Raw genomic sequence first — 24452 nt, forward strand, 5'->3', positions numbered from 1 at the left:
TACTTAAAGAAATACGTCACAAAAAGTGACACAAATAACAAAATATTCATTAATATTGCAAGTTCAATAATCAAAATATTAGGTAGATTGAAAAATATTTCAGTTGAGAGCCTCACTTAGACAAATAAGTTTGTGGAAATTAATGTTATTTTAGTTTAATTAATAATATCATCTCCATGATCAGATTTAGCTAAGGCGAGTGTGGATTCTCGAGAATTTTTTATATATAAAAGTATATTTATTGAAAATTCAGTAACAACATATTTATTCGAGTTATTGAAAGTAAAAAAATCTATGTAAATGTATAACAACAATATAATACTATAACATTCTCGTCTCTTATAATGTTTATTTAAAATTATATTTAGTTATTTTTTAATTATATACTTATCAAAAATGAAAAAATATTAATAATAAATTCAATTAAAGAAATTATTTCTCTCCATATCAATACACTATTGAGATAATCTAAATATATCCAGATAGAGAGACAAATTTAACGTTGGAGTGGCACAGCCTTTTTCGTCGGATTTGTTGTCGGAAATTAATAGAAGTGTCATTTGGATTTGGAACACATTCCGCAAATTTATATTAATTATTATTTAAAACAATAACATATCTTTTAAAATTTCATTAAAAAAAATTTAAAAAGAGTATAATTATATATAATTTGTTTATTATAATTTTTTTAAAATAGAGAACTTGTTTTTTGAAAAGTCCTCGTTTCAAAAAAATTAAAATAGCAATTGAAGAAAACGATAATGAAGAGAAACATGACAAATGATAGTAAAATAATATTATGGAGCATAAGCAAGGAATCATAACAATAATAATAAGGTGCATATGATTTCAAATATCAAAAATACATCAACTTTATTCTAAATATTATATTTTTCTATCGACGATAATATTTTTAGTGAACTAAAATTATTTAATGTAATGTTAAATCATTTTTCTTTCGATTCATTTATTTAAAATATTTGTGCTCTTGATATGTTTGTGGGCTTCGAGAATATGTTTGGACCTTTTGCCTTCTCACTAATATAATAAGCCCTACTCAAAAAAAAAAATAGATTATTTAATTTTAATGTGAGTATAGAATTAAATAAAATAGGCTAATAAAATATGTATAGTTTCATAATGGCTTATTTGTAATTTAAATTAACTAGGAGGGCTAATATGTAGGACCACAAGTATAAGGTCCCACGTGTTCTCGACTTCAACGAACGAGGTTTTCCTTGTGGATAAACTCGAAGGGTTATGATCCCATGTAACTCACCTCACATACGCCAATGTAATTTAAAATTGAAAATTTATTGATTCGATTAATTTATATATATGATTAAATTTGCATTTAAGAAAGAATAAATATTTTTGAGCATTAGCAACAGCTAATCAAAATAAAAAAATTTATGTAAATTATAAATTGTTAAATTATGAGGAGTAACACTTTTGAAACTTTGATCAAACATGAATAACCATTTTGATATTAGTAAAAGTATTTTAAATTGTTTAGTCATATACAAATTACTAACCTATATAAAAGTACTTTCCAAAACTATTTCTAACAAAAAAAAATCAAAATAAAAGAAATTTAAATACTAAATCATCATACGTATTGTATTGGATATGATTTCACCAGCAAATATAGTATACGTAGATAGCAGATTTAAGAACTTTTGAAAGAATTTGATAATTAATTACAATAATATATTCAGCATAATTATATAACTAACGTTTGGAGAAAATAATGTATACATAATTTTATTTTTATTTTATAAAGATAAAAAAAAAATTGATAGACCCTCAACCTCAACGCAGATAATTCAAATTCCCTAGTGCAGATCTCCTCGAATGAGAATGCATTTCTTTATTTGAAGCTTTTTCATTTATATAAACATCTTCCATTAGAAATAGGAATGTTTTATCCATTCTATCATTATTATAACAAAAATAATTATTAGTGATAATTAATTTTTAATCATCATTAAATATATATTTTTAGTGGTAATTGTCACTTTTTGTATATAGTTCTAAAATTTTTAGTAATATTAATTTTAATAATATTTAACTAATATCAATAAAAACTTTAATATTCTTTATTAATATCAATATTTAATATCATAAAAAATTATTTTTGTTATAATTAATACTGATAATCGTTGTACTTTGTGAGCTTGAGTTGTTGAAACTAATGCCTCAAAACTTATTAAACGTATGGAAATATTAAAAAGTTTGGTCAAATGGATAGACTTATTATCCATTAAAATTAAAGAGATCTGTGACTCTGTGTCTAGATATTATTGGAAGTACCAAAAAAATGTAAACAGTTCCACATGAAAGTAGTTTTAAAAATAAAATTATCCATTTATCCTCATAGAATAGGTCATCTTTATACATGTAACAAAGGGACCCTTAATGAATGATACCAATTTATGTCATATGTTTTGATGGAACATAAACTTTATTTTATTTTATTTAAAAAAATTGTAATTTATAATTTAAAAGAAATTTCGAATATTGATGTGATTAAATAATTTTATTAACGAATAAATAATTGTAAGTAAGATTGAAGAAAATAATGCATATACAATCTTATTTTTATTGTACGAAGGTATGAAAATTGTTTTTAATAGACTTTCAACTCAAGAAAAACGAATAAAAACTTCGTAAAAAAGGAAATATAATAGTAAATAACTCAGGTAGACAATAATAAGAAATAAATAATAAGAACGACATATAAAACGATAATCAAAGAAAATTTTATAGGAATAATTTTATGAAAAGTTGGAAGAAAAATATAATTTTAAAAAAGATTAGAACAAAAGAAGTCACATATGAATTGAAACGGAAAGAATATAATTTTCCTATGGAATAAAAATTCTTAATTTTGCATGTTTAAGATATTTGTTCAAGATTTACTTGCACAATAGCCAAACATATATCCTAATTCTGATTATGACTAATTCATTAGTCATCGACGTATATGTTTTCGTAGAATATAAACTTTATTCTTGTAAACATAATACTTTACTTTTTATTATTATTTGAAATTTTGGTACATTTAACGGTCTCTAAAGCACCAAAATTGTCCACTTTATTGTGATGGCCTTATTAGCAAAGTACATTTATGTTGCAAAACATGTTTAGGAGAAAAAGAATCCACTTATAAATGGTGTATTCATTTTCTCTGGTGTGATCTCCGATTAATCTAAATTTATATATTATGAAATTATTTAAATAAAAAATATAACTTAATATAATTTTATGTAGCTCAAATTTAAATTTAAAAATTTTCAAAGTAAAAATAATAGAATCATATTTAGTAGTGGTGCACTCACACTCTCATGAGGTCATGTTTGGCAAAATTATTGGCTATGTCACAACAATTTTCAACATTATCTATATAGGAGTATTAAATAATCCAATTTTAAAAGCTGTTAATTACAAGTTTATAACATAAAGAACCACAAAAACATATAATTAATATTATACTATATAGTCCATCTATAACAGTGTACAGTGTTTATAATAAACTTTATAGGCAGCTTCCACCCACAATAAAGATAACAAAAAAGAAAGTAAACACCATTGTTGTAGTAAAGCTTAGCTGGCTTTTTCTCTTCAGTCTTCATACTCTACAATTTTCATATTCTTTTTTCACTTTAGGGTTTCCACTTTTAGGAATTCAAAGTGTTCAATAACTGGTAAAATTCCCTTTTCAACTTTTGTTGAAATTCCTCAGTTTACTATTTTGCTTCTTTGCATTTGCTCTATCAAATCTTTTTAATATCTGAGATTTTAGTGGTTGTAATTCTTTGGTTGTGATGTTATGTGCTTCCTGTCTAATTATTCCAAGAAAAAATGTTTTCAATATCTTAGCTGTATATATGATTTTGAATATATTCTTATTCTCTTTCCATAAAGTTTATTTGTTTGAAATGATATATACCCTCATGTATTGCCCACCCCTAGCTTGTGATTCACTTGTCAAGTTGAAATTTTGATGTTGTTTTCTTGTACCCTTTTATGTTTTTTGGGGTCTTTCTTGGTTCACACAATCTAAAAAAAGTTTTTTACACTTGATTCACTTGTCAAATTGAAATCTTGAGGTCTTTTTCTTGTTCACACAATCTAAGAAAGTTTGTCACACTTTGATTCATTTATCAAGATGAAATCTTGAGGTTGTTTTCTTGTACCCTTTTGAGTTCTTTTTTTGTTCTTGGTTCACACAATCTAAAAATAAAATGTTACACACCATAGTTGTGTTTCACTTGTCAAAATGAAATTTTGAGCTTATTTTCTTGTACCCTTTTGGTTTTGGGGGTTTTTTTCTTGGTTCACACAATCTAAAAAAATTGTTATAGTTGTGATTCACTTGTCAAAGTGAAGTCTTGATGTTAATTTCTTGCACCCTTTTGCTTTTGGGGGTTTACTTGGTTCACACAATCTAAAATGCTTGTTCTTGGGTTTTACAGGAAAGAGGAAAAAGCAAAAGGCAAAAGTTGTATCTCATAGATGGTTGATTTGGAGAAAGTTTTGTGAAGTGGGGTTCTGTATATTTGTTTTTATGTTAGGAGCTTACTATAGAGAGTGTGTGTTTTGGTTTGGTGGATTTGGTGTTGTTAGTTAGTGAAAAGAATTTTTTTATAAAAAAAGATGGTGTCAAGATCCTATTCCAATCTCTTGGAGCTGGCCTCAGGTGAGGCTCCTTCGCCGTCTTTCGGGCGAATGAGCCGGAGGATTCCACGTGTTATGACCGTCGCTGGGATAATGTCTGATCTGGATGATGATGGATCGGAGAGCGTTTGCTCCGATCCATCATCATCTTCAGCTCAAAAAGATAGGATAATTGTTGTAGCTAATCAGCTGCCAATTAGAGTACAAAGAAAAACTGATGGCAGTAAAGGATGGTTATTCAGCTGGGATGAGAATTCACTTCTTCTCCAGCTGAAAGATGGTTTAGGAGATGATGAAATTGAGGTTATATATGTTGGTTGTCTTAAGGAAGAAATCCACCCGAATGAGCAAGATGAAGTTTCACAAATACTTCTCGAGACATTTAAGTGTGTTCCCACTTTTGTACCTCCTGATCTGTTTACTAAGTACTACCATGGATTTTGTAAGCAGCAGCTTTGGCCTTTGTTCCACTATATGTTGCCCCTTTCGCCTGATCTAGGTGGTCGATTTAATCGATTACTATGGCAGGCTTATGTTTCTGTAAACAAAATTTTTGCTGATAGGATCATGGAAGTGATCAATCCGGAAGATGACTTTGTGTGGGTTCATGACTATCATCTCATGGTACTGCCTACCTTCTTGAGGAAAAGATTCAATAGAGTAAAGCTTGGATTTTTCCTGCATAGCCCTTTTCCTTCTTCCGAGATATATAAAACATTGCCTATTCGTGAAGAAATCTTACGAGCTCTCTTGAATTCGGATTTGATTGGGTTCCACACTTTTGACTATGCGAGGCACTTCCTCTCATGTTGCAGTCGGATGTTAGGCATTTCTTATGAGTCGAAAAGGGGTTACATAGGCCTCGAGTACTACGGCAGGACTGTAAGTATTAAAATTCTGCCAGTGGGTATTCATATGGGGCAGCTTCAGCAAGTCTTGAGTCTCCCTGAGACGGAGGCAAAAGTTGCCGAGCTCGTTCAGCAGTATAATCATCAAGGAAGGACATTGTTGCTTGGAGTTGATGACATGGACATATTTAAAGGCATTAGTTTGAAATTATTGGCAATGGAACAACTTCTATTGCAGCACCCAGAGAAGCAGGGGAAGGTTGTTTTGGTGCAGATAGCCAATCCTGCTAGAGGCAAAGGAAAGGATGTCCAAGAAGTGCAGGACGAAACAAATTCGACAGTGAAGCGAATTAATGAAGTATTTGGAAGGCCTGGATATCAACCAGTTATATTGATTGATAAGCCACTTAAGTTTTATGAAAGGATTGCTTATTATGTTGTTGCGGAGTGTTGCCTGGTCACTGCTGTCAGGGATGGCATGAACCTTATACCATACGAGTATATAATTAGTCGTCAAGGAAATGAGAGTCTGGATAAGGTTCTGAAACTGGACTCTTCTACACCAAAGAAGAGCATGTTAGTTGTGTCTGAGTTTATTGGGTGTTCTCCCTCTTTGAGCGGAGCAATCCGAGTGAATCCATGGAACATTGATGTAGTTGCCGACGCAATGGACTCTGCTTTAGTAATGCCTGAGCCAGAGAAGCAACTTAGGCATGAGAAACATTACAGATATGTTAGCACCCATGATGTTGGATACTGGGCTCGCAGTTTCTTACAAGATTTGGAGAGAACATGCAAGGATCATGTGAGACGAAGATGTTGGGGTATTGGATTTGGCTTAAGTTTCAGAGTTGTTGCACTTGATCCGAATTTTAGGAAGCTTTCAATGGAGCATATAGTTTCAGCATATAAAAGGACAACAACCAGGGCAATCCTTCTGGACTACGATGGAACTTTGATGCCTCAAAATGCAATTGATAAGAAACCAAGTGCTAAAACCATTGAAATCATCAAATCTTTGTGCAGAGACAAGAACAATATGGTGTTCATCGTCAGTGCTAGAAGCCGAAAGACGCTAGCTGACTGGTTTCCAACTTGTGAGAAACTTGGTATTGCAGCTGAGCATGGATACTTCTTGAGGTATTGCTTGATATTCTAACATATTTCCTTGTTATATGTTCTCATAATTTACGCACAGGTTCAAATTTCAAATGGTTCTTTGAATTTACAGGATGAATCAAGATGAAGAATGGGAAACATGTATACCAGAAGTAGAATGTTGTTGGAAAGAAATTGCTGAGCCTGTTATGCAACTTTACACTGAAACTACTGATGGATCGGTTATTGAAGACAAGGAAACATCAATGGTATGGTCTTACGAGGATGCGGATCCTGATTTTGGATCATGTCAGGCTAAAGAACTTCTTGATCACCTTGAAAGTGTGCTGGCTAATGAACCAGTCACTGTCAAGAGTGGACAGAATATAGTGGAAGTTAAGCCCCAGGTATGTACTTCTCTTTCTTGACTATAACGTTGGCTTGTAGTGGTATTTGCTCTCCTGTAGAAATCAAGGGCATTTGCAGCAGCAGAAACACTTATGTCGCTCGCTTGCAGACTTATGTTGCTCGGACTCTTTCAAAAAGTTGACTTGTGCATGTCGGATCCTCCATCTGGCACAAGTGTGACTGTACTTTTTGTAGAGTCCAAACAACATAGCTGCAGACTGCATGAGTTAAAAACTAACTGTTGTTTTTGCAAGATATTTGCTTTTGCATATATCTCAGTTTTTCGTTAGAGGTGGGATGATTCATTTATAAGGTGAAATACTAGGTTTTTCAATCTTAATGGATTCTCAGTTAGAAAAGCTTAGGAAGTTTCTTTGTTTATAACTTGAATTGGTTGCATATGATTAGTAATATAATAATATAAGATTCTAGATCATCAAAGTTGAAAATAGAGAGACTCTTAGACTAGTAATGCCAGCATACCTACTTGCAGATATGTGACTTAACGATAAGTTTTTTCTATTGTCAACTTGCGTACATTATATTTCAGTGAAGCAGACTGCAGATACAAACTCCTTTAGAGATAAAAGTACTCCCACATTTCAATTTGTTTGTAGAGTTTTGATGGTTTTGACTCAACACAGAGTTAAGGAAGAATTTTTTTTTTTGAATTTGGTGGTCTTAAACTAAAGATGCGTACAATGTACCAAAAATGTCTTTTGATCTTGTGCTCTTAAACATACGACGTGGAAAATTAGAATTAAAGAGTTTCTCGAAAAGGAAAGAGACATTCTTTTTTAAACGGACTACAAAGGAAAGTAATACAAACAAATTGAAAGAAGGGAGTACTTATTTGAATCCGTGCTTTTTTCTATTTTCTCAGGAAAAAAAACTCAAACTGAAAAAAGGTGAGTCGAGAGGAATTAACCATGGGACCTCATATGTGAAACATTTTGTTATCTTCGTTTGTGCATTCTCTTTAATTTCTTTATTGGTATGATTTATACACCGGGGAGAGGGGCTGACTGCGTAAATCATATACAATTTTGCATTGCAACTCTATATTGTGGCACAGTTCTAAACCTCACATTTGCCCTCTAAACATTTTAATCCTTGAGATATGGTTAATGTATGTATTGTGAATATGTGTTCCTTCTTTCAGGGTGTAAGCAAAGGGCTCGTTGCCAAGCGCCTCCTTAACGAAATGCAAGAGAAAGGAATGTCACCAGATTTTGTCCTCTGCATAGGAGATGACCGATCAGATGAAGACATGTTTGAGGTGATCATGAGCTCGGTGTCTGGACCGTCCATGGCTCCAGCAGCCGAAGTCTTTGCTTGTACTGTTGGCCGAAAGCCCAGCAAGGCCAAATACTATCTCGATGACACTACCGAGATAGTTAGGCTGATGCAGGGTTTGGCCTCTGTTGCTGACCAAATGTTACCACAGATGTAAAGGCCAGATGAGGTCTTTCTCAGTTTTCTTGTTTATTGATAAGTTGTAAATTTATGGAATTATAGAAAAACTGCAGCAGTACTTGAATGTCTCTTTGTTTTCTTGTTTATTGGTGAGTTGTAAATTAATGGAATTATAGAGAAACTGTATTTTGTTCGATTCGCGCCCACCACATCTATTACATTTGCCTCTTACCTCCACTAGGTAGTGGTAAGGTTTTGTGTACACTTTATCCTTTTTCAGATCTCACCCGCAGGAGTACACTATGTATGTATTTTGTTGTTGTATTGGAAGTTCTTGACTTGATTACCCTCTTAAGGGTGTGCTTGGTATGAAAGAAAACATTTGAATTTCAGTTTTTCAAGGTTTGGTTGGTTTGATAAATGTATTTTCCTTGCTAAATCAGGAAAATGAATTTCGGGGGGTGAGTAGGGAAAATAAATTTCATAAGTGGAATTTCATATTGACTGTCACCTTGTTCACACTCGAACTCCCATAATATTTATTTGGATTACATTGGATATATATTTATTGTTATATTTAGAAGTTGCTTTAAAAGTACTAGACTTGATTTTACTACAAGGGGTGTTTGGGTTAAAAAAATTTAAATTTCAATACTTCTCAATGTTTTGATTGGTTTTGAAAAAAAAAATAATTATTTTTAGGAAATCAAGTTTCTTGAAAATTAGCTATACAATTTTCGTAGATGTAATAGGAAAAATAAGCTTCACAAGTGATTCTTACTTGTTTTCTCTAGAGAAAATGTTTGCCACTATTTTTGACTAATCAAACACGAGAATATTACAAAATATTTCCTAAAAATCTTTTCTTTTCTATACCAAACACACCCTTAATGATGCAAGGTGTTTGGGAAAATTTTTAACCTAAAAGAGATAATATTATACCATATTAAATACTTGCATCTTTTTGTATTATTTGAAGTTTTTAGTGTGAAATTATTAGTTTTTCTCTTTCCATCTTTTCTAACTCTCATATATGTGATCATATTCTTTGTGCTCCCACTAAAGTTTAGTCCAAGAAAATATTGCCAAAATTGTGCAAGACAACAAGATGTAACAAACTAATGAGATAAAGAAGATAATCGCCTGAATCGGATGATGGACACTCCTAATTATATTCATATCTAAGCTCTCGTTTGTTTATACATAATTTTTATTTTTTTCTAAATACTTTTCAAAAGAGCATTTGGATATATTGAATCTTTTTCGAAGATAAAATTCAGGTTCGAAAAAAGTGGTTTTGACAAGATTTTCATGTGTTCATTTTTTCTTTTTTGCGCTCACAATATTTTAACTTTCTATTTTTATTTTTTTCAATTGAATGATTGAAAAAAAATTTTGATTTTCTAACTATCTTTTTTTTTCCAATTTTTTTTAGATCCAAAAACATTTACTCAAATGCCTCTTTCTCAAAACTAACACGTCTAAATGTCCCTTTCCATAATGTGTAAATGACTCTCTGATGTGTACTTTCATGGGAAGTGTAAAAGACAAAATCTATGCGTTCCCACTTGAAAGATTTTACTCGTTTTAATTTATTTATTTTAATTTAACTCGATATGAAATTTTATGAAATAAAAAATAACTTTTAAATTTGTCACTATCAAACTAAGCTCTCGTTTAATCATAGACTATTTCAATATATATGTCACATAGTATATTTGTTTTAAAAGTTGCTCATAAAAATATAACATTTAAAAAAAATAAACAAATAAGCCAAGTAAATTTATAAGGTGTAGTAGTAATAACTATCATCAGCAATGGTGATATAATTATTAGTGCTTGTTATCATATTGTTGTTGTCATTGATGAATCCTTTTTTGGATTTTATTTAATCGTAGTTTTATATCAATATAATTTAATTATTTTAAATTTTATCTGAAATTTTTGTAACAATTCAAATTTGATCATGATCGACACGTATAAAGGTTTACTAAGATAGAATAATTCATATATTAAATTAATTAATAAGATCATAAATCTAAGTATTCCGACCTAAGGACCACAATCATAAGAGAGAGATGAGTGTAATATTACAAGATATACTAAATTACTCCAAGAATAAGCAAAGGAGAATTGGTCTTCAACTTTTTAGGTCAAAGTCATTCACCTTGACTTAAATCTATTTTTCCTTTTTTTCTTTTGTTTTTATTTAGATCCGGTATTTTTATTAGATCAGTTTAATTAAATTTGAAATCACACGTTGTAGGGTTTATTGATGAAGCCAGAGGTGAATGCAGAACTTCTAATTAAGTGTGAAGAGATCTCAACCATCCAATCACAAAACGTTAATGTTAGAATTACTATTTTCCTTTTATATTTTACCTTTTTTATTTTCTTTTTTTCTTTATTTGAAAATTATGAAATTAATAAAAAAAATTTAATGAATAGTGAAGTTAATGACAATAATTATATTTTTCTTTGCATGGTTTTTTATTGAATAAAAAAGAAAAAAAATAACAAAACAAGAAGGTATTCAAATTATGATTTCCTTCAAAAGTCTAATAACTTTTGCAGGATATAAGTTGTAAGAGAAGTTTTTTTACAGGGAGAATTTTGACTATTTTCTTTAATTTTTTATAGTTAAAATCTTTGACTATTTTTTAATTTTTTTAAAAAAAAAGACAATTTTTTTTTAACTATGAATGGCACAAAATATATTAGTTCAAATTCCTACATATATATATTTTTTCATCTCCAATATATTTTGCCTACATAATTAACACTTACTACTTTAATATATACATAAAAACATAAATCTTATATTTTTTATTATTATTTCAATAGATGATTATACAATATAGTGTTTTCTTAACTAAATTTCACTCCCTATTTCCTTATTATTATTTTTTTATAAAGATAACAAAATTATTAGGTCATAGTATGTGAGCTGCGTATCGAACTAAAATACATACGTTTTTCATTATAGTCATCAATATATATATTATATTGTTTAATTAGGAAATTAACTAATACTTTGAAATCAAGAAAAATCTTTTATTTGAGAAGCTACTATTTCTTTTAAATATATACACCATAATAATTGGAATAAACTAACTACAAACAGTGGAAGAAGACCTTTTCTAGGTTCTTCACCTTTAATTTGATCAAAAAACTTTCCAAGAGTTCAATTAAGTTATATTATATATATTATTGGTGTAACAAATTTTACAAAAGGAAATATTGAATCAGAGTCGAATTTAAAATTTATGAGTTATATCGACATATTATTGCCATAATTCTAAGAATGTATACTTTTCATCTGTCCACTTTTAATATTATAATTCTTTTAGAGTGAAATAATAAAAATATAACATCTTATAATATATTTTTTGTTAATCTAATTTAATTTTAAATATTAACTAAATAAACTTTAAAAAAGCATGATATAACAAAAGTGAATAAATTCATTTAATTTGGGTAAAGTGAAAATTCTTAATCTAAATGTGAACACTGCCAATTATATTCAAGACAAGAATGGGTAAACTTTCATATTATAGTCTTTATTGGTACTTTTCTTTTGGTAGAAATCAACACATTATATAAAGAAAAATTACTATATCCTTTTCAAAGTTACTTTTTTATGTCTCTAATTACTAGTCTATTTTCTTAATTTTTAGTTATTTTTAATTATTTGTCTATTTTAATAAATTAAAAAAAAGCATTTTTAGCGTATTATACCTCAATTAAATTAGTTTTTTAAAAAATAAAATTTCATGAAAATCATAAGTTTTTAGTTCATCCACTCCATAATTAATATGATTTTGATAGTAAATTCACTAGGTTAATAAATTTTTTTCTTAATAGATATGTTAATTCAAAAGTGAATAGCTAATTAGACACGAAAAAAATACTTAACTTTGTATAGTAATTTTAATTTTATTATTTTGTTTTCACTCTTAGTACTTAATAATTAAATTTAGAGTTCCACGATATCATACATAAAGTTTAGTTTATAGTTCCACAGTAAGATGACACGAAGGGAGTAAATGTTTCCCCTCAGAGATTTAAAGTTATAATTTATAAAATATAATTTTTCACCGAATAAATTTCTTTCACTCAAATCTTACATGTGTATATTTATTATATATTGATAAAATATAATATTTTATCAACTCAATTATATCATATATTAACTTGAAATTATACATAAATTTTTAAATTTTAAATCTTGAATTAGTTTCCTCTTCAACAAAACAAGTCATAATCTCACTCATTAACATATTATAAAAATAGATAGACCAGTTAAAACAAGGGATTATTACAGCTAACAAACAAGAAAGAAAAAGAAATTAAAGAAAATGAAGTTTCCCCTAGACCTTCCTATCAAGTCATTTTCTCAATTTAATTTTTTCTTTTCAAACTTATATATATCTTTATATATATACACATTATTGATAAAATAAAACTATAGTCTCAACTAAAATTCACACATTCTTCTTCTCTCTATTTTCCCTCTTTATAACCCCTTCATATCCTTCCAACACAAGTGTCCATCATTAGAAGTTGCATCTCTATTCTGGGCACGCATCGAAAAAAGTGCTCTGCTAATGAAATTGATCCACTAATAATTATTTCAATCAAGATCGAGCACGCTTATCTCGAAAAAAAAGAGACATGAGTAATAATAATATTGTGGAGAAGGCAATCAAGAGTTTAGGAAAAGGATTTGATTTAACATGTGATTTTAGACTAAAGTATTGTAAAGGAAATGAAAGGCTTGTGTTACTAAATGAAAAATTGAAGAAAGAGTTGATGGTGCCTGGTTTTGGAGCTTATGAAAATGTACCAATTGATATTAAGTGTGATAAAGGTGATAGAGTTAGATTTCAATCTGATATTCTTGATTTTAATCAGGTACTTTTAACTTTATTATTATTATATCAATCTCCTCTTCTTTTTTTCTTTATTTTTTGGTTTCGATCAGATGTGAGAGAGTTGCTCGAATGATAAGTACCCCTCACTTTCAACTCGATAAGGTTGTGAGTTTGACTCACTAAAGGCGAGGGAGCTCTAAGGGAAGGGTAAAAAAGAACGTTATTTAAAGTTGTGTTTGGTTGGAATTCAAATAGATTTTATTAGTATAATTTTATAAGTAGAGATAGAAAAGATAATACACAGACTTTATTCTCTGTTTTCGTTAAATAAAAAAGGATGTTAGGTGGTTTGATTGGAGTAAAAAAAGATACGTGATCGTTTTGTATACTTATTTATGATATTTAATAAGTACGCAGAAAATATGTTTAATAATATTTTTGTGTAACTTGTTATAGTCAAAAATACTATAGAAGTGGGGTGGAGCGAATGTAATGGCATAGCCACATAAACGAAAGAATAATCAGTTAAACAAAGTTTATTAAAAAATTATATTATGCATATAGAAAATTTTATTTACGTAGAGATAAGAAAAATTACATTTTAATATACTCAAATAATGTTGGGGGGGGTGACAAAGAAACAATTTGTATGAAATTCCACTTGTCATACTTTCGTTCCTGACTTTTAAGGAATTTATTTTCTTACGGATCAATCAAATATGAGAAAAAGTAAAAAAAAAGAAAATCTTCGTATCAAATGCATTTTAATTATTTACAAAATGTTTTTTTTTTAATTTTTGGAACAGATGTCTGAATATATAAATAGGAGAAGTTCAGTGCCTGGAAAAATACCATCTGGACTGTTTAATTCAATGTTTGGATTTGAGAGTGGTTCATGGGCTAATGATGCAGCAAATACAAAGTATTTGGGGCTTGATGGTTATTTCATCATATTATTTGATGTTCATATTGATAGATATTCACTTGTTTTGGATAATCAAGTTGTTAATGATGTTCCTTCCACTTGGGATCCTGCAGCACTTGCAAGGTAATTAACATTGTCTACTTATTTAGTTTTCGATATCTGCTTTGAGACTTATCTGATTAATTATGTGTCACATAAAATATATTTGTAAAAGAAGCATTGAAAATACCTTTAAATTATGCGTGATTTGTTGCTTCCATTCTTGAATTATAGACCGCCTTAGAAACACTCCTTTACTTGACAAACTGAACTAAAATATACTTCCGACCTTGTAACATGATTGAAATACTTTCTTAAATTCTCGCCAATTTTATGGGTGTTTTCAACACTTCTTTCGGCTTTTTATTCAGAGTCGCATGCTCTTCCAAGAATTTGAGACTACTTGATATATCGTGTTGCAAATTAAGAGTGTATCTAGGTTTAGTTAGTCAAGTACACGAGTGTTTTTACGGATATCAATAGTTCAAGAATAAAACTAATAATTTACGCTGAGTTTAAGAGTATTTTCAATACTTCTCTCTTCATTTAAAGGGGGAAATACTCTATTATGTTTTTTTTTTTAATTTTAAGTATTTGAACTCGAAAACTCTAATTAATGACGAATGAAATTTATCCATGGTAAATATGTGAAATACCACAAAATTACTCAGATTTCATACAACCAAACTTATAATTTGTTCACATTGTAGGGACTTAAAAGTGTGAAACTTTTTTCATTAAAAGAAAAGGAATAAATAAATAAAATTATAGGAGTAACATTTTGGGATAGGTATATATTATAATTAATTGACTTTGGAATTAATTATATAGTTCATAATTATTCCATTTCTCTGTTTTGACCAAGTCTACAAAAAATAACTCTGTTTCTTGATCTTACACTTATTCCACAACAACATTAATATAAAATAAAAACTTAAAGAAAGAAAACTTGGCAATGGGGAGAATAAGTCTTAACTATTGAATTCATAAAGTCAAAAATCATTAAGATTTAAGTAGATTAGGTATACTATGGTGTAGAAAGATGACAATACGCTTTATTCTTTTTTAGTTTCTCACTCAATCTTCTATTTTGAGGTTCGACTAATTTAAATTCACATGAATAAATTTCACACTGAGTTTCTGCTATGTACAGGTGTCAGGGAAAGACCAGACCAAAGAGTTTATTGTATGCAGTTTTATCCTGAATTTTTACAAAAACATGTTTTTTCTAACCTAAATTCCTGACCTCTTAATTACACGATCACAATAATTTTACCATTTACGTTAAGTTTTCCTTTCTAATTAGTTGTAAATGGAGTTAAAGTTATCGAATTCTGAGGAGTCGATATCAATCAATATTTGATATATATGTAATTGAATATTTCATTTAAATACAAAGAAATTAACTATTTGTTAATTGTGATAGGTTTATTGAAAAATATGGTACACACATAATAGTGGGGTTAAGTATTGGAGGACAAGATGTGGTCCTAGTGAGGCAAGACAAATTATCAAACATGGAACCATCACAACTCAAGAACCACTTGGATGAACTTGGTGATCAATTATTCACTGGCATTTGCAACTATTGTCCACAACAATTCAAATCAAGAGAACAAAAACATAAGGTTTTTTTCCTTTACTTTTTTTTTTATAATCTCACACTCGATTTTCGATATGTGTATTGTGAAAGTATGACTATTTTGGATTCTCGTCCATTAAAGAGGGAAACATATTCTATCAGGATTTTTCCTATAGATTGGCCAATTCAATCCTCCGAACGGGAAAATCATTTCAAAATCTTTGAACATATTCGAGGATTTAATGTTATTAATGTAACTCAATCAGGGCTCAAACCTGAGATCCTTTGATTAATTGTTGATAAATACTATCCATAATGCTATTACCCTCGATTGTTTTTCCGTAATCTTTCTCTAACCTATTAATATAAAAATGTGGAGACATTTCTTTTTCCACACCTAAAACTCGAATTTAAAAGAAATATAATTAATTATTACTCTCTGTTTGACTTGGCACGGAGTTTAAGAAAATAAAAAAGATTTTTGATCGTATAGTCCTAAATTAAAGTTATGTCAAATGTACAAAATTGTCCTTTAATTTTATGGTCTTAAACATACCATGTGTAAAATTGTTACCAAAAAAAGAAAAAGGTCATTCTTTTTTAAACAAATTAAAAAAAAGAGGTAATTCTTTTTTAAACGGATGGAGTATATAACTTCAATTGAACTGATTTTTTTCTTTTCTTTTTCATTTTTATTTCTGAATTGCAGGCATTCAATATTTTTGATCCACAACCCAACATCTTTAGCAGCTTTCCATCAGCAACAACCAAAAATGTAAGTTGACAATTGTATATGTTAATTTTCAATTTTATATTGAAAAATGCACCTAAAAGTCAAAAAATACTGACTTATAATCACCTAAAATTTTCAATGTCCCAAAAAAATTAATTTCTAACACTTAAAAAGTTCTTATCAGTACTTAATGCTTATCAATCATTTACGACTTTGTTAAAATCAAATGAGTTATGGTGAAATGGTACAAAAAAATTTCACTTTTAATTAGAAATTTCAATTTTCAAACATCTAGTAATCAAAATGATATTGTTAGGAGTAGTCTAGCGCTCAAAAGTGGAACGTATAATGTGCAAATTTAAATTTAATTAGTAATTAAAGCCCCAATACAAATATCAAATCGAATTTAGTCATAAATTGTTAGGTCAATTTTCTTGCTTTGATTTGTATCATCATAAACAGTCATAGGTCTAATTCTCCAGCTAATTGTGTTAAACTTTTGACATTAAGAAGCTTCTAATTAACATAATCCATCACACATGGGAGATTCTTTGAATTTAGCTCATCAAAAAATTAGCAAAAATATAAAAAGTCTAAAGATTTTCAGGTCAATATTAACAACTAGATCTCTAAAAATACTGAAAATAATTCAATGTGAAATAATTTTATATACATTAATCTAGCTGGAAGAATCAAAGAAAATCAAATTTGAGCTTTTGGTTGACCATCAATTAAAAAAAAAGAAGGGATAATTTCATGAACGAAATATGATGCGTTCACGTAAAATTCTAAAACGAGTCACATTCAAAAAAGATGTGATGTACTTTAACAATCTATACTGTGACGGAACTAAGTAGAGTCAATTGTCAAAGGATTCTATCAAACACATTTCATCGAAAAATTATATTATATTATGTAACTTAATATAAAAACATTATATAATTTTTTTTTTCTATTGCAGGGTGTAACTGTGATATGTTCAAAAAGAGGTGGAGATTTAACAGCAAATACACATAGTGAATGGCTTCTAACAGTGCCTTCAATGCCAGATGCTATTGCCTTTAACTTCATTCCTATTACTTCACTTCTCAAAGGTGTTCCTGGCAAGGGCTTTTTATCACATGCTATCAACCTTTATCTTAGATGTAAGTTAATAATATACTTTTCTCTTTTTATATAGTCTCAAAATAACGATACAATTATCTTCGTGCAACCTATAAGTTACGTAGAGTGTATGAACTACCTACATCATACATTCCTTGCGCAAGCGTGAGATGTTAGGTGCATCAGATTATTTTTTTTTAAAAATAAAGATGTAGTATTATCGAAACTACACTAACAATATAGTTACATTACATTTTTGAATCGTAGAATCAACCATCGATATATACAACCTAGGAGACAACCTTTTTTTCAGATCGATTTAACATGAGATATTTCGTTCACGAGGATTTCTTTGTCTTATGTAGTCTAAAATTAATATTAGAGAGGATTGTTTCAAGATTTTATTTTTTTTTATTTTGAAGTAACATCCTTTCCCATATATTTTCTTGAATAAATGCAAAGTCGAATAATTTAATTTATATTATTATATTGATTTGCAGATAAGCCACCCATAGCAGATTTGCAATATTTTCTGGATTTTCAAGCCCACAAAATTTGGGCTCCTATTCACAATGATCTTCCTTTAGGCCCAACTACAAATAGGTCCATTAGACCTCCAGCCATTCATTTCAATTTGATGGGCCCAAAGCTATATGTAAACCCAACTCAGGTAAAAGTTTCAACTTTATGTACCTCAAATTAATGCTCCTCAAGTTTCATTTTACGTGAGTGTGTCTGATATATGTAAGTTATGTTTGCTCAGACTCTTCAAACCATGTTATCAGGCATGTGTCAGATCCAACAAAGTAATTTAGTTTTGGAGGATCCGACATGCACACGGAAGATCTTGAAGAGTTGGAGAGACATAAATAATGAAAAATTCTCTTTCTTCATTTTCGAAAAATAGATTTTTCTGGAAATCCGTCAACATTTTTTCTTCCCCAGTTTCCACCCTTCAACACAGCTCATCTCATACAATTCTTAACTCCCACCTCTCACAATATTTATCTAGATTATACACGTATATTTTTAGTATATGCCTCATATTATCTACTTATATATACCCAAAATTAAAAGATCATAAATATTATCAGAGAAAAAAATTAGATAACTCATTTATATATGACCTATATATATTTGCTTTTAACTCTAGAAATCCAAATTAATGCTGTTAATTATATCTTACTGTATTGTCAGGTAATAGTTGGGAAGACACCTGTAACTGGAATACGACTTTATCTTGAAGGAGTAAAGTGTGATAGGTAATTCCTTTTCCTAATCAAATATAATTTTTTTCGTTTCATTTCATGTGATACGATTACTGTCATTCGTAGAATAAAAAACAAACCTTATAACCTAAGCTAATAAAGATAGTGGTTGTTTCAGGCTGGCCATACATTTACAACACTTGATAAACACTCCAGTACTCCTACAAGACAAAATAGACGATCCGCTGACGTGGCGCGGGTCCGAAGACACACCCGACCATCGATATTTCGAACCCATCCAGTGGAAAAAATTCTCACACGTATGCACGGCTCCTGTAAAGTACGATCCGAATTGGGCACCATACGAAAATGGCTTTAGTTTCATCGTTACGGGTGCTCAACTCCACGTTAAAAAACACGATACAAAGAGTGTCTTACATCTCAGATTGTTATATTCTAAAGTTTCTAACTCATGTATCGTGCAGTCTCAGTGGATGCAATGTGCCTTTGAGAGTTGCACGAAATCATCATCGGGTTTTTTATCAGCTATTAGTGGTGCATCCTCGATTCCCGGGTTTTTATCCGAAAAACCGGTGGTGGTGGACTCGGGTGTGTACCCGACGGGCCCACCGGTGCCGGTGCATACCCAAAAGCTACTTAAATTTGTGGATACAACACAATTGTGTAGAGGCCCATTGGATAGTCCAGGTCATTGGTTGGTTACCGGGGCAAAATTGGACTTGGAAAGAGGGAAAATTTGCTTGCGTGTTAAATTTTCCTTGCTAAATATCTCTTCTTAATCTTTTACGTCTAGTAATACTCGTTGTGGACTTCAGTTAATTCAGATTCATAAAGAAAAAGTATTTTAAAAGGTAATAGTATTTTTTATCAAAGACGACTTTATTTATAGAGTTTGAGAGTCGAAATCCCCAAACAAAGGATGGAGATATATATATTGTTTATTTCTTGAGAAGTCCCCAAAAATGTGGGTTGTAATTAGTTATTTTGATTAATTGGCTTGTGCAATGTATATAAGTTATAATATGGGGTAAAATATAGAACTTGAGTTTAATTGGAGAGTTATTCATTTTATTTATTTGTTTATTATTGGCATATGTACTAAGAAGGGAAAAGGGGCAGAGTAAAGTGTTTTTTTAATTTTATTTTATATGTTGGTACAAAAATTATACATTTCATTTTATTTGGGGAGAAAGAATAAATATATTTTCGAACTATGTAAATAATATGCAGATATTCTCTGTCATACTTTTGAGACATTGATGTTTTTGCTGTTCAAAAATTAGAACATATATATCCTTTATACTAACATACATATACTTGTCATAATTTTATCTACCGATTGATATTTATTAAATATTGAATTGAGATAAGATTGTGTCACTTGTCTCTATCTAGTCTCCTGTTAGAGTGAATCCATATATGCTCTAGTTTTTTTATCGCAGAAGAATCAATGTCCTAAAAATATAATATCTGCATATTTTTACAATAGTTCGAAAGTATATTTCATTATTTTTTTTTTATGTATCTCTTAAAAACATAAAATATAATGACCATTTCACTAAAATTATCCTTATTTCTTTTATCTTATAACAATTTAATACTTACTATTTTTATTTATATCATATTAATTTCTCTCCGTATTTATTAGAGTATGGGGGATGAAGGTGGACAATAAATCTTGTTTTGATTTTCCCAAGGAAAAAAATAATATCCTTGCTCACATATTACAAGAACTTACAAAATACAAGGATAACGTCAATTAAAAAATGCTACTACTACTTGACAATTAAATAATAACCCTACCATAAACTGAATTAAAAAATGCTATTTTTTTATATTAAAAAAAAATATCCTTTTTGTGAATCCCTCTATTAAACAAATTAAGTCAACTCTATCTTAAAAGTTTTTTAATCCCATCCACATATTATATAGGAGAAGATCAAGAAGGGTATTATGAGCAAGAATTATTCAAAATGACAACATCTTTCCCTATGAATGGTGGTGATGCTGTTTATAGCTACTCCAAAAACTCCCAAATACAGGTATTCTTTTCTTGCACTATTGTTGAATCTCAATCACTTATTATAAACTAATTATTTTTTGAAATGTTATGTATTTTGTAGAGAGAAGTGTTAGATGGTGCAAAGGAGATGATGAAAGAAGCAATTATTAAAAATCTTGACATCAAAAACATGTTTACTTATTCTTCAAACACATTTAATATTATAGAGTTGGGATGTTCAATTGGACCAAACACATTCAACTCAATGCAACATATTGTACAAGTTGTAAAGGAAAAGTGCCATGATAACAATCTTGAATTCCAAGTATTTTTCAATGATCATGTCAACAATGATTTCAACACCCTCTTTCGATCACTCCCTATCGATCGATCCTACTATGCATGTGGAGTTCCAGGATCTTTTCATGGTAGATTATTTCCATCGCGATCCATACATTTTGCACATTCTTCTTGTGCTATACATTGGTTATCTAAGGTTCCAAAAGAATTGTTAGATGAAAAAACCCTAGCATGGAATAAGGGATTGATTCACTATGTTGGTGCATCAAGTATTGTAGTGAATGCTTATGTTGCTCAATTTGAAAAGGACATGGAAATGTTCTTTAATGCAAGAGCTGAGGAAATTGTCCCTGGAGGAATGATGGTGATTCTTTCACCATTTTCGGGTTATCGTTACCTCAATTTTTTTGGCTCTACTCTTATGGATTTGGTAAATGAGGTAAGATAATGATAACTCGCTTCAGTCTCATTTTATATGACGTGTTTTGTTTTATCTGATAAATGAGGTAAGATAATGATAACTCGCTTCAGTCTCATTTTACGTGAATTTTGTTTTATCGTATTGAGTGCTAAATTATTTTTTTTTTTGACATATAGGGAATGCTAGATGAATCTCTAGTTGACTCATTCAATGTGCCAGTGTATTTTCCCTCTATTGAAGACATGACTAAAGTGGTGGAGAAAAATAATTTTTTTAGCATTGAGAGAATAGAATTAACATATCCTAAATCAAAACTTGTGGATGAGGCTGATGCAAAGACTTTAATTATAAACCTAACAGCTGTTTTACAACAAGTTTTTATCAATCATTTTGGGAATGAAATAACAGAAGAAACTTTTACAAGGACTATACTCAAAAGTGAAGAGATCTCAGCATGGATGAAAATAAATTATGAAAAAGCATGTCAATTATTTGTTGCTTTAAAGCGGAAATAAATTATTTTTTTGTCAAAGATAAGGTCTATGGAGATGGACATGACATGCATATGTAATAGGACAAGTTTCTTTTGTGTGTTTTTTTTCTAATAATTATTTTGGATTTTTCCCCTCATTTTCCTTTATTTATGTGCTATATAAAGAAAATTGAGAAGTTTTTTTATTAATAATCCTTATGTCTAGTGCTAATGAACAACAATAGACATGTAACACTATATCTACTTATTGAGTGAAAAGATACCACTTTTTTGGAGTGCTTGTGAAATTGTTTGTTTTTTTTTTACTATTTTTTATGTATTAATTTGTCTGGCTTGATTTAGAATATGAAGATCAAATGAATTAATATATTGATAAAAAATAATTTATTTTACTATCGAAATAATAACTAAGAGAAACAAATTAAAACAACGGAGTAGCTCTTGAAAAGTATACACATCCAACACATAAACTTCTAAACGACAAAAAGGTTTGTAAGTGTTTTTTCGATCATGATAAATAATTTGATACTAAGAAAGGAATCCTTAGCTAAGAGGGAGGCTAGTTAAGATCATCAATGAAGAGACTTTTCAATTAAATAAAGTAAAATCAATCCAAAAACATTAGATAATAAGAGATACATAAGAAATTTCATCATGAATGAAAGTTGAATGAAAGTTGAGTACAAGAAAGCAAGTCAATTTTTTGTTGTTTTGAAACGTAAAATAAATTAGCCTACTCATCGAGCTCCCAACAAATGAGATCGTCATCCTATATCATCCAGATTTGGATCGTAACTAAAAGGCTCGTGTTGTCCCTGATTTGGATCGTAACATATATGACATTATATAATTATATTATGTTATTGTGAGAAGTAAATTAGCCTACTCATCGAGCTCCCAACAAATGAGATCGTCATCCTATATCATCCAGATTTGGATCGTAACTAAAAGGCTCGTGTTGTCCCTGATTTGGATCGTAACATATATGACATTATATAATTATATTATGTTATTGTGAGATTTGAAATTACATTATAATGTGACAAATAACATATATTTTTTTAAATTATATTTCAGAAAAGAATATCAAAAGAGTCATCTATGCATTTTTGCTAATATCTAATGATGTGTCATTGATGTGTATGTGTAAGTTCACTATCAATAAATATATTTTTAATATTTATTGGTAGAATTATGTAAATTAATGGTCTCATTAATGTTACAAGTCGCAATCGTAATCATGTGAAAAATTGTACCAATTCATTTTAATTAATTAATTTATTAATATAAATAAGTTATTTCAAATGATGTTAGAAATTTGCTCCTAGAATATATCTAGCCACTCAAAAGAAATATTGTGAATATATTTTAGTACATATTACAATAGTTACTTTAATTTTAATAATTACTAAAATTTCAGTAGCTTAATTTGTTTTTGCGTAGATTTTGGACATTAAAAAGCATTTCTTTATATAAGAATTTCTTTAATTTAGAAAATATATAAATTCTTTTGGATAAATAAAGTAAGTTAATGATTTCTTTCAAGTAAAAAAAAAATGTATAACCAAAGAATATTTATTTTAAATAAAAAAAATTATTTGGGAAAACGGGACAGGAAAAAGAAATAAAGATAGGATACAAACATCAATCAATCAATTTCATGAAGAGATATATAGGAAAAAAATACCCATTACAAAAATGAGGAAGAAAATAACTTAGTAAATGTTTTTTCCACCACAATTATTGATAGAAAATGGTCACTAATTAATTAATAATGATAGAATATCTATATTTGAATTCAAATAGATAATTTGATTCTCGAAATATTTTTTTTAAAAATAATAATAAAAAAGAAATAATTAAAACTAAGATATAAAATGACATATGAACTCAACCTTAAGAAAAAAGGTGGTAGGCATGTTAATTACGCAAATAGCCATTATAATAAATTTAATTATGTTACATAGCTATAGTTTGCTTATAAACAAGTTGTAGCTACAATTTAAGTTGAATCGTTTGTATAATTCACAAATTTGTATCATTTGAATTTTATAATTCGCAAGTACATTTGTATAATTTCGGTTATTTTTTATACAAACTCAAAATAACGAATTTATACAACTACAAATATCAAAAGTGTAAACAGTTATACAAATTTCAAATTATATAAAAGTTATACAAAATATACTATATAAAATTCAAATTATACAAATATACAATTTATGCCAAATTAAAAAAATGAACCACGTAATTATAACTTAAATTAGATCGCGAATTATAATTAAGATAAACTATAACTA

The 24452-nt window shown here is 29.1% G+C and overlaps 3 protein-coding genes across 6 annotated transcripts in view; all 3 read left to right on the forward strand.

The window, feature by feature from the left end:
- LOC101259279 (alpha,alpha-trehalose-phosphate synthase [UDP-forming] 6) overlaps positions 1 to 8646 on the forward strand; it is a 30393-nt gene extending 21747 nt beyond the window's left edge. For 3 of the 4 annotated variants that reach the window (XM_010318179.4, XM_069295480.1, XM_069295481.1), the window contains exons 4-6: positions 4479 to 6668; positions 6760 to 7033; positions 8197 to 8646. In XM_010318179.4, the coding sequence (XP_010316481.1) occupies positions 4660 to 6668; positions 6760 to 7033; positions 8197 to 8487 (2574 nt within the window). In that variant the 5' untranslated portion in view covers positions 4479 to 4659 and the 3' untranslated portion in view covers positions 8488 to 8646. Of the gene's footprint in view, positions 1 to 3349; positions 3708 to 4478; positions 6669 to 6759; positions 7034 to 8196 lie in introns of those variants that run through there. The other variant, XM_004228698.5, reaches the window with a different exon arrangement.
- Positions 8647 to 12897: 4251 nt separating this feature from the next.
- LOC101258984 (MACPF domain-containing protein At1g14780) lies at positions 12898 to 19987 on the forward strand. The gene is made up of 8 exons (XM_004228697.5): positions 12898 to 13364; positions 14131 to 14372; positions 15715 to 15916; positions 16580 to 16645; positions 17565 to 17748; positions 18208 to 18377; positions 18905 to 18969; positions 19094 to 19987. The coding sequence occupies exons 1-8, from the start codon at positions 13125 to 13127 to the stop codon at positions 19713 to 19715; spliced, it is 1791 nt and encodes a 596-aa protein (XP_004228745.1). The 5' UTR covers positions 12898 to 13124; the 3' UTR covers positions 19716 to 19987.
- A 2-nt stretch (positions 19988 to 19989) lies between these two features.
- Positions 19990 to 22439, forward strand: LOC101245689 (loganic acid O-methyltransferase-like). The gene is made up of 3 exons (XM_004228890.5): positions 19990 to 20978; positions 21060 to 21677; positions 21836 to 22439. The coding sequence occupies exons 1-3, from the start codon at positions 20910 to 20912 to the stop codon at positions 22172 to 22174; spliced, it is 1026 nt and encodes a 341-aa protein (XP_004228938.1). The 5' UTR covers positions 19990 to 20909; the 3' UTR covers positions 22175 to 22439.
- The last annotated feature ends 2013 nt before the right edge of the window (positions 22440 to 24452 follow it).

This window comes from Solanum lycopersicum, chromosome 1 (genome assembly GCF_036512215.1).
Source record: "Solanum lycopersicum chromosome 1, SLM_r2.1".
In the NCBI taxonomy this organism is placed as follows: domain Eukaryota; kingdom Viridiplantae; phylum Streptophyta; class Magnoliopsida; order Solanales; family Solanaceae; genus Solanum; species Solanum lycopersicum.

Coding starts and splice junctions, on each gene's coding strand:
- LOC101258984 (XM_004228697.5), top strand. CDS start 13,125: ATGAGTAATAATAATATTGTGGAGAAGGCAATCAAGAGTTTAGGAAAA. Junction 14,373..15,714: donor GATCCTGCAGCACTTGCAAG/GTAATTAACATT, acceptor TAATTGTGATAG/GTTTATTGAAAAATATGGTA. Junction 18,378..18,904: donor TATATGTAAACCCAACTCAG/GTAAAAGTTTCA, acceptor CTGTATTGTCAG/GTAATAGTTGGGAAGACACC.
- LOC101245689 (XM_004228890.5), top strand. CDS start 20,910: ATGACAACATCTTTCCCTATGAATGGTGGTGATGCTGTTTATAGCTAC. Junction 20,979..21,059: donor CCAAAAACTCCCAAATACAG/GTATTCTTTTCT, acceptor TGTATTTTGTAG/AGAGAAGTGTTAGATGGTGC. Junction 21,678..21,835: donor TTATGGATTTGGTAAATGAG/GTAAGATAATGA, acceptor TTTGACATATAG/GGAATGCTAGATGAATCTCT.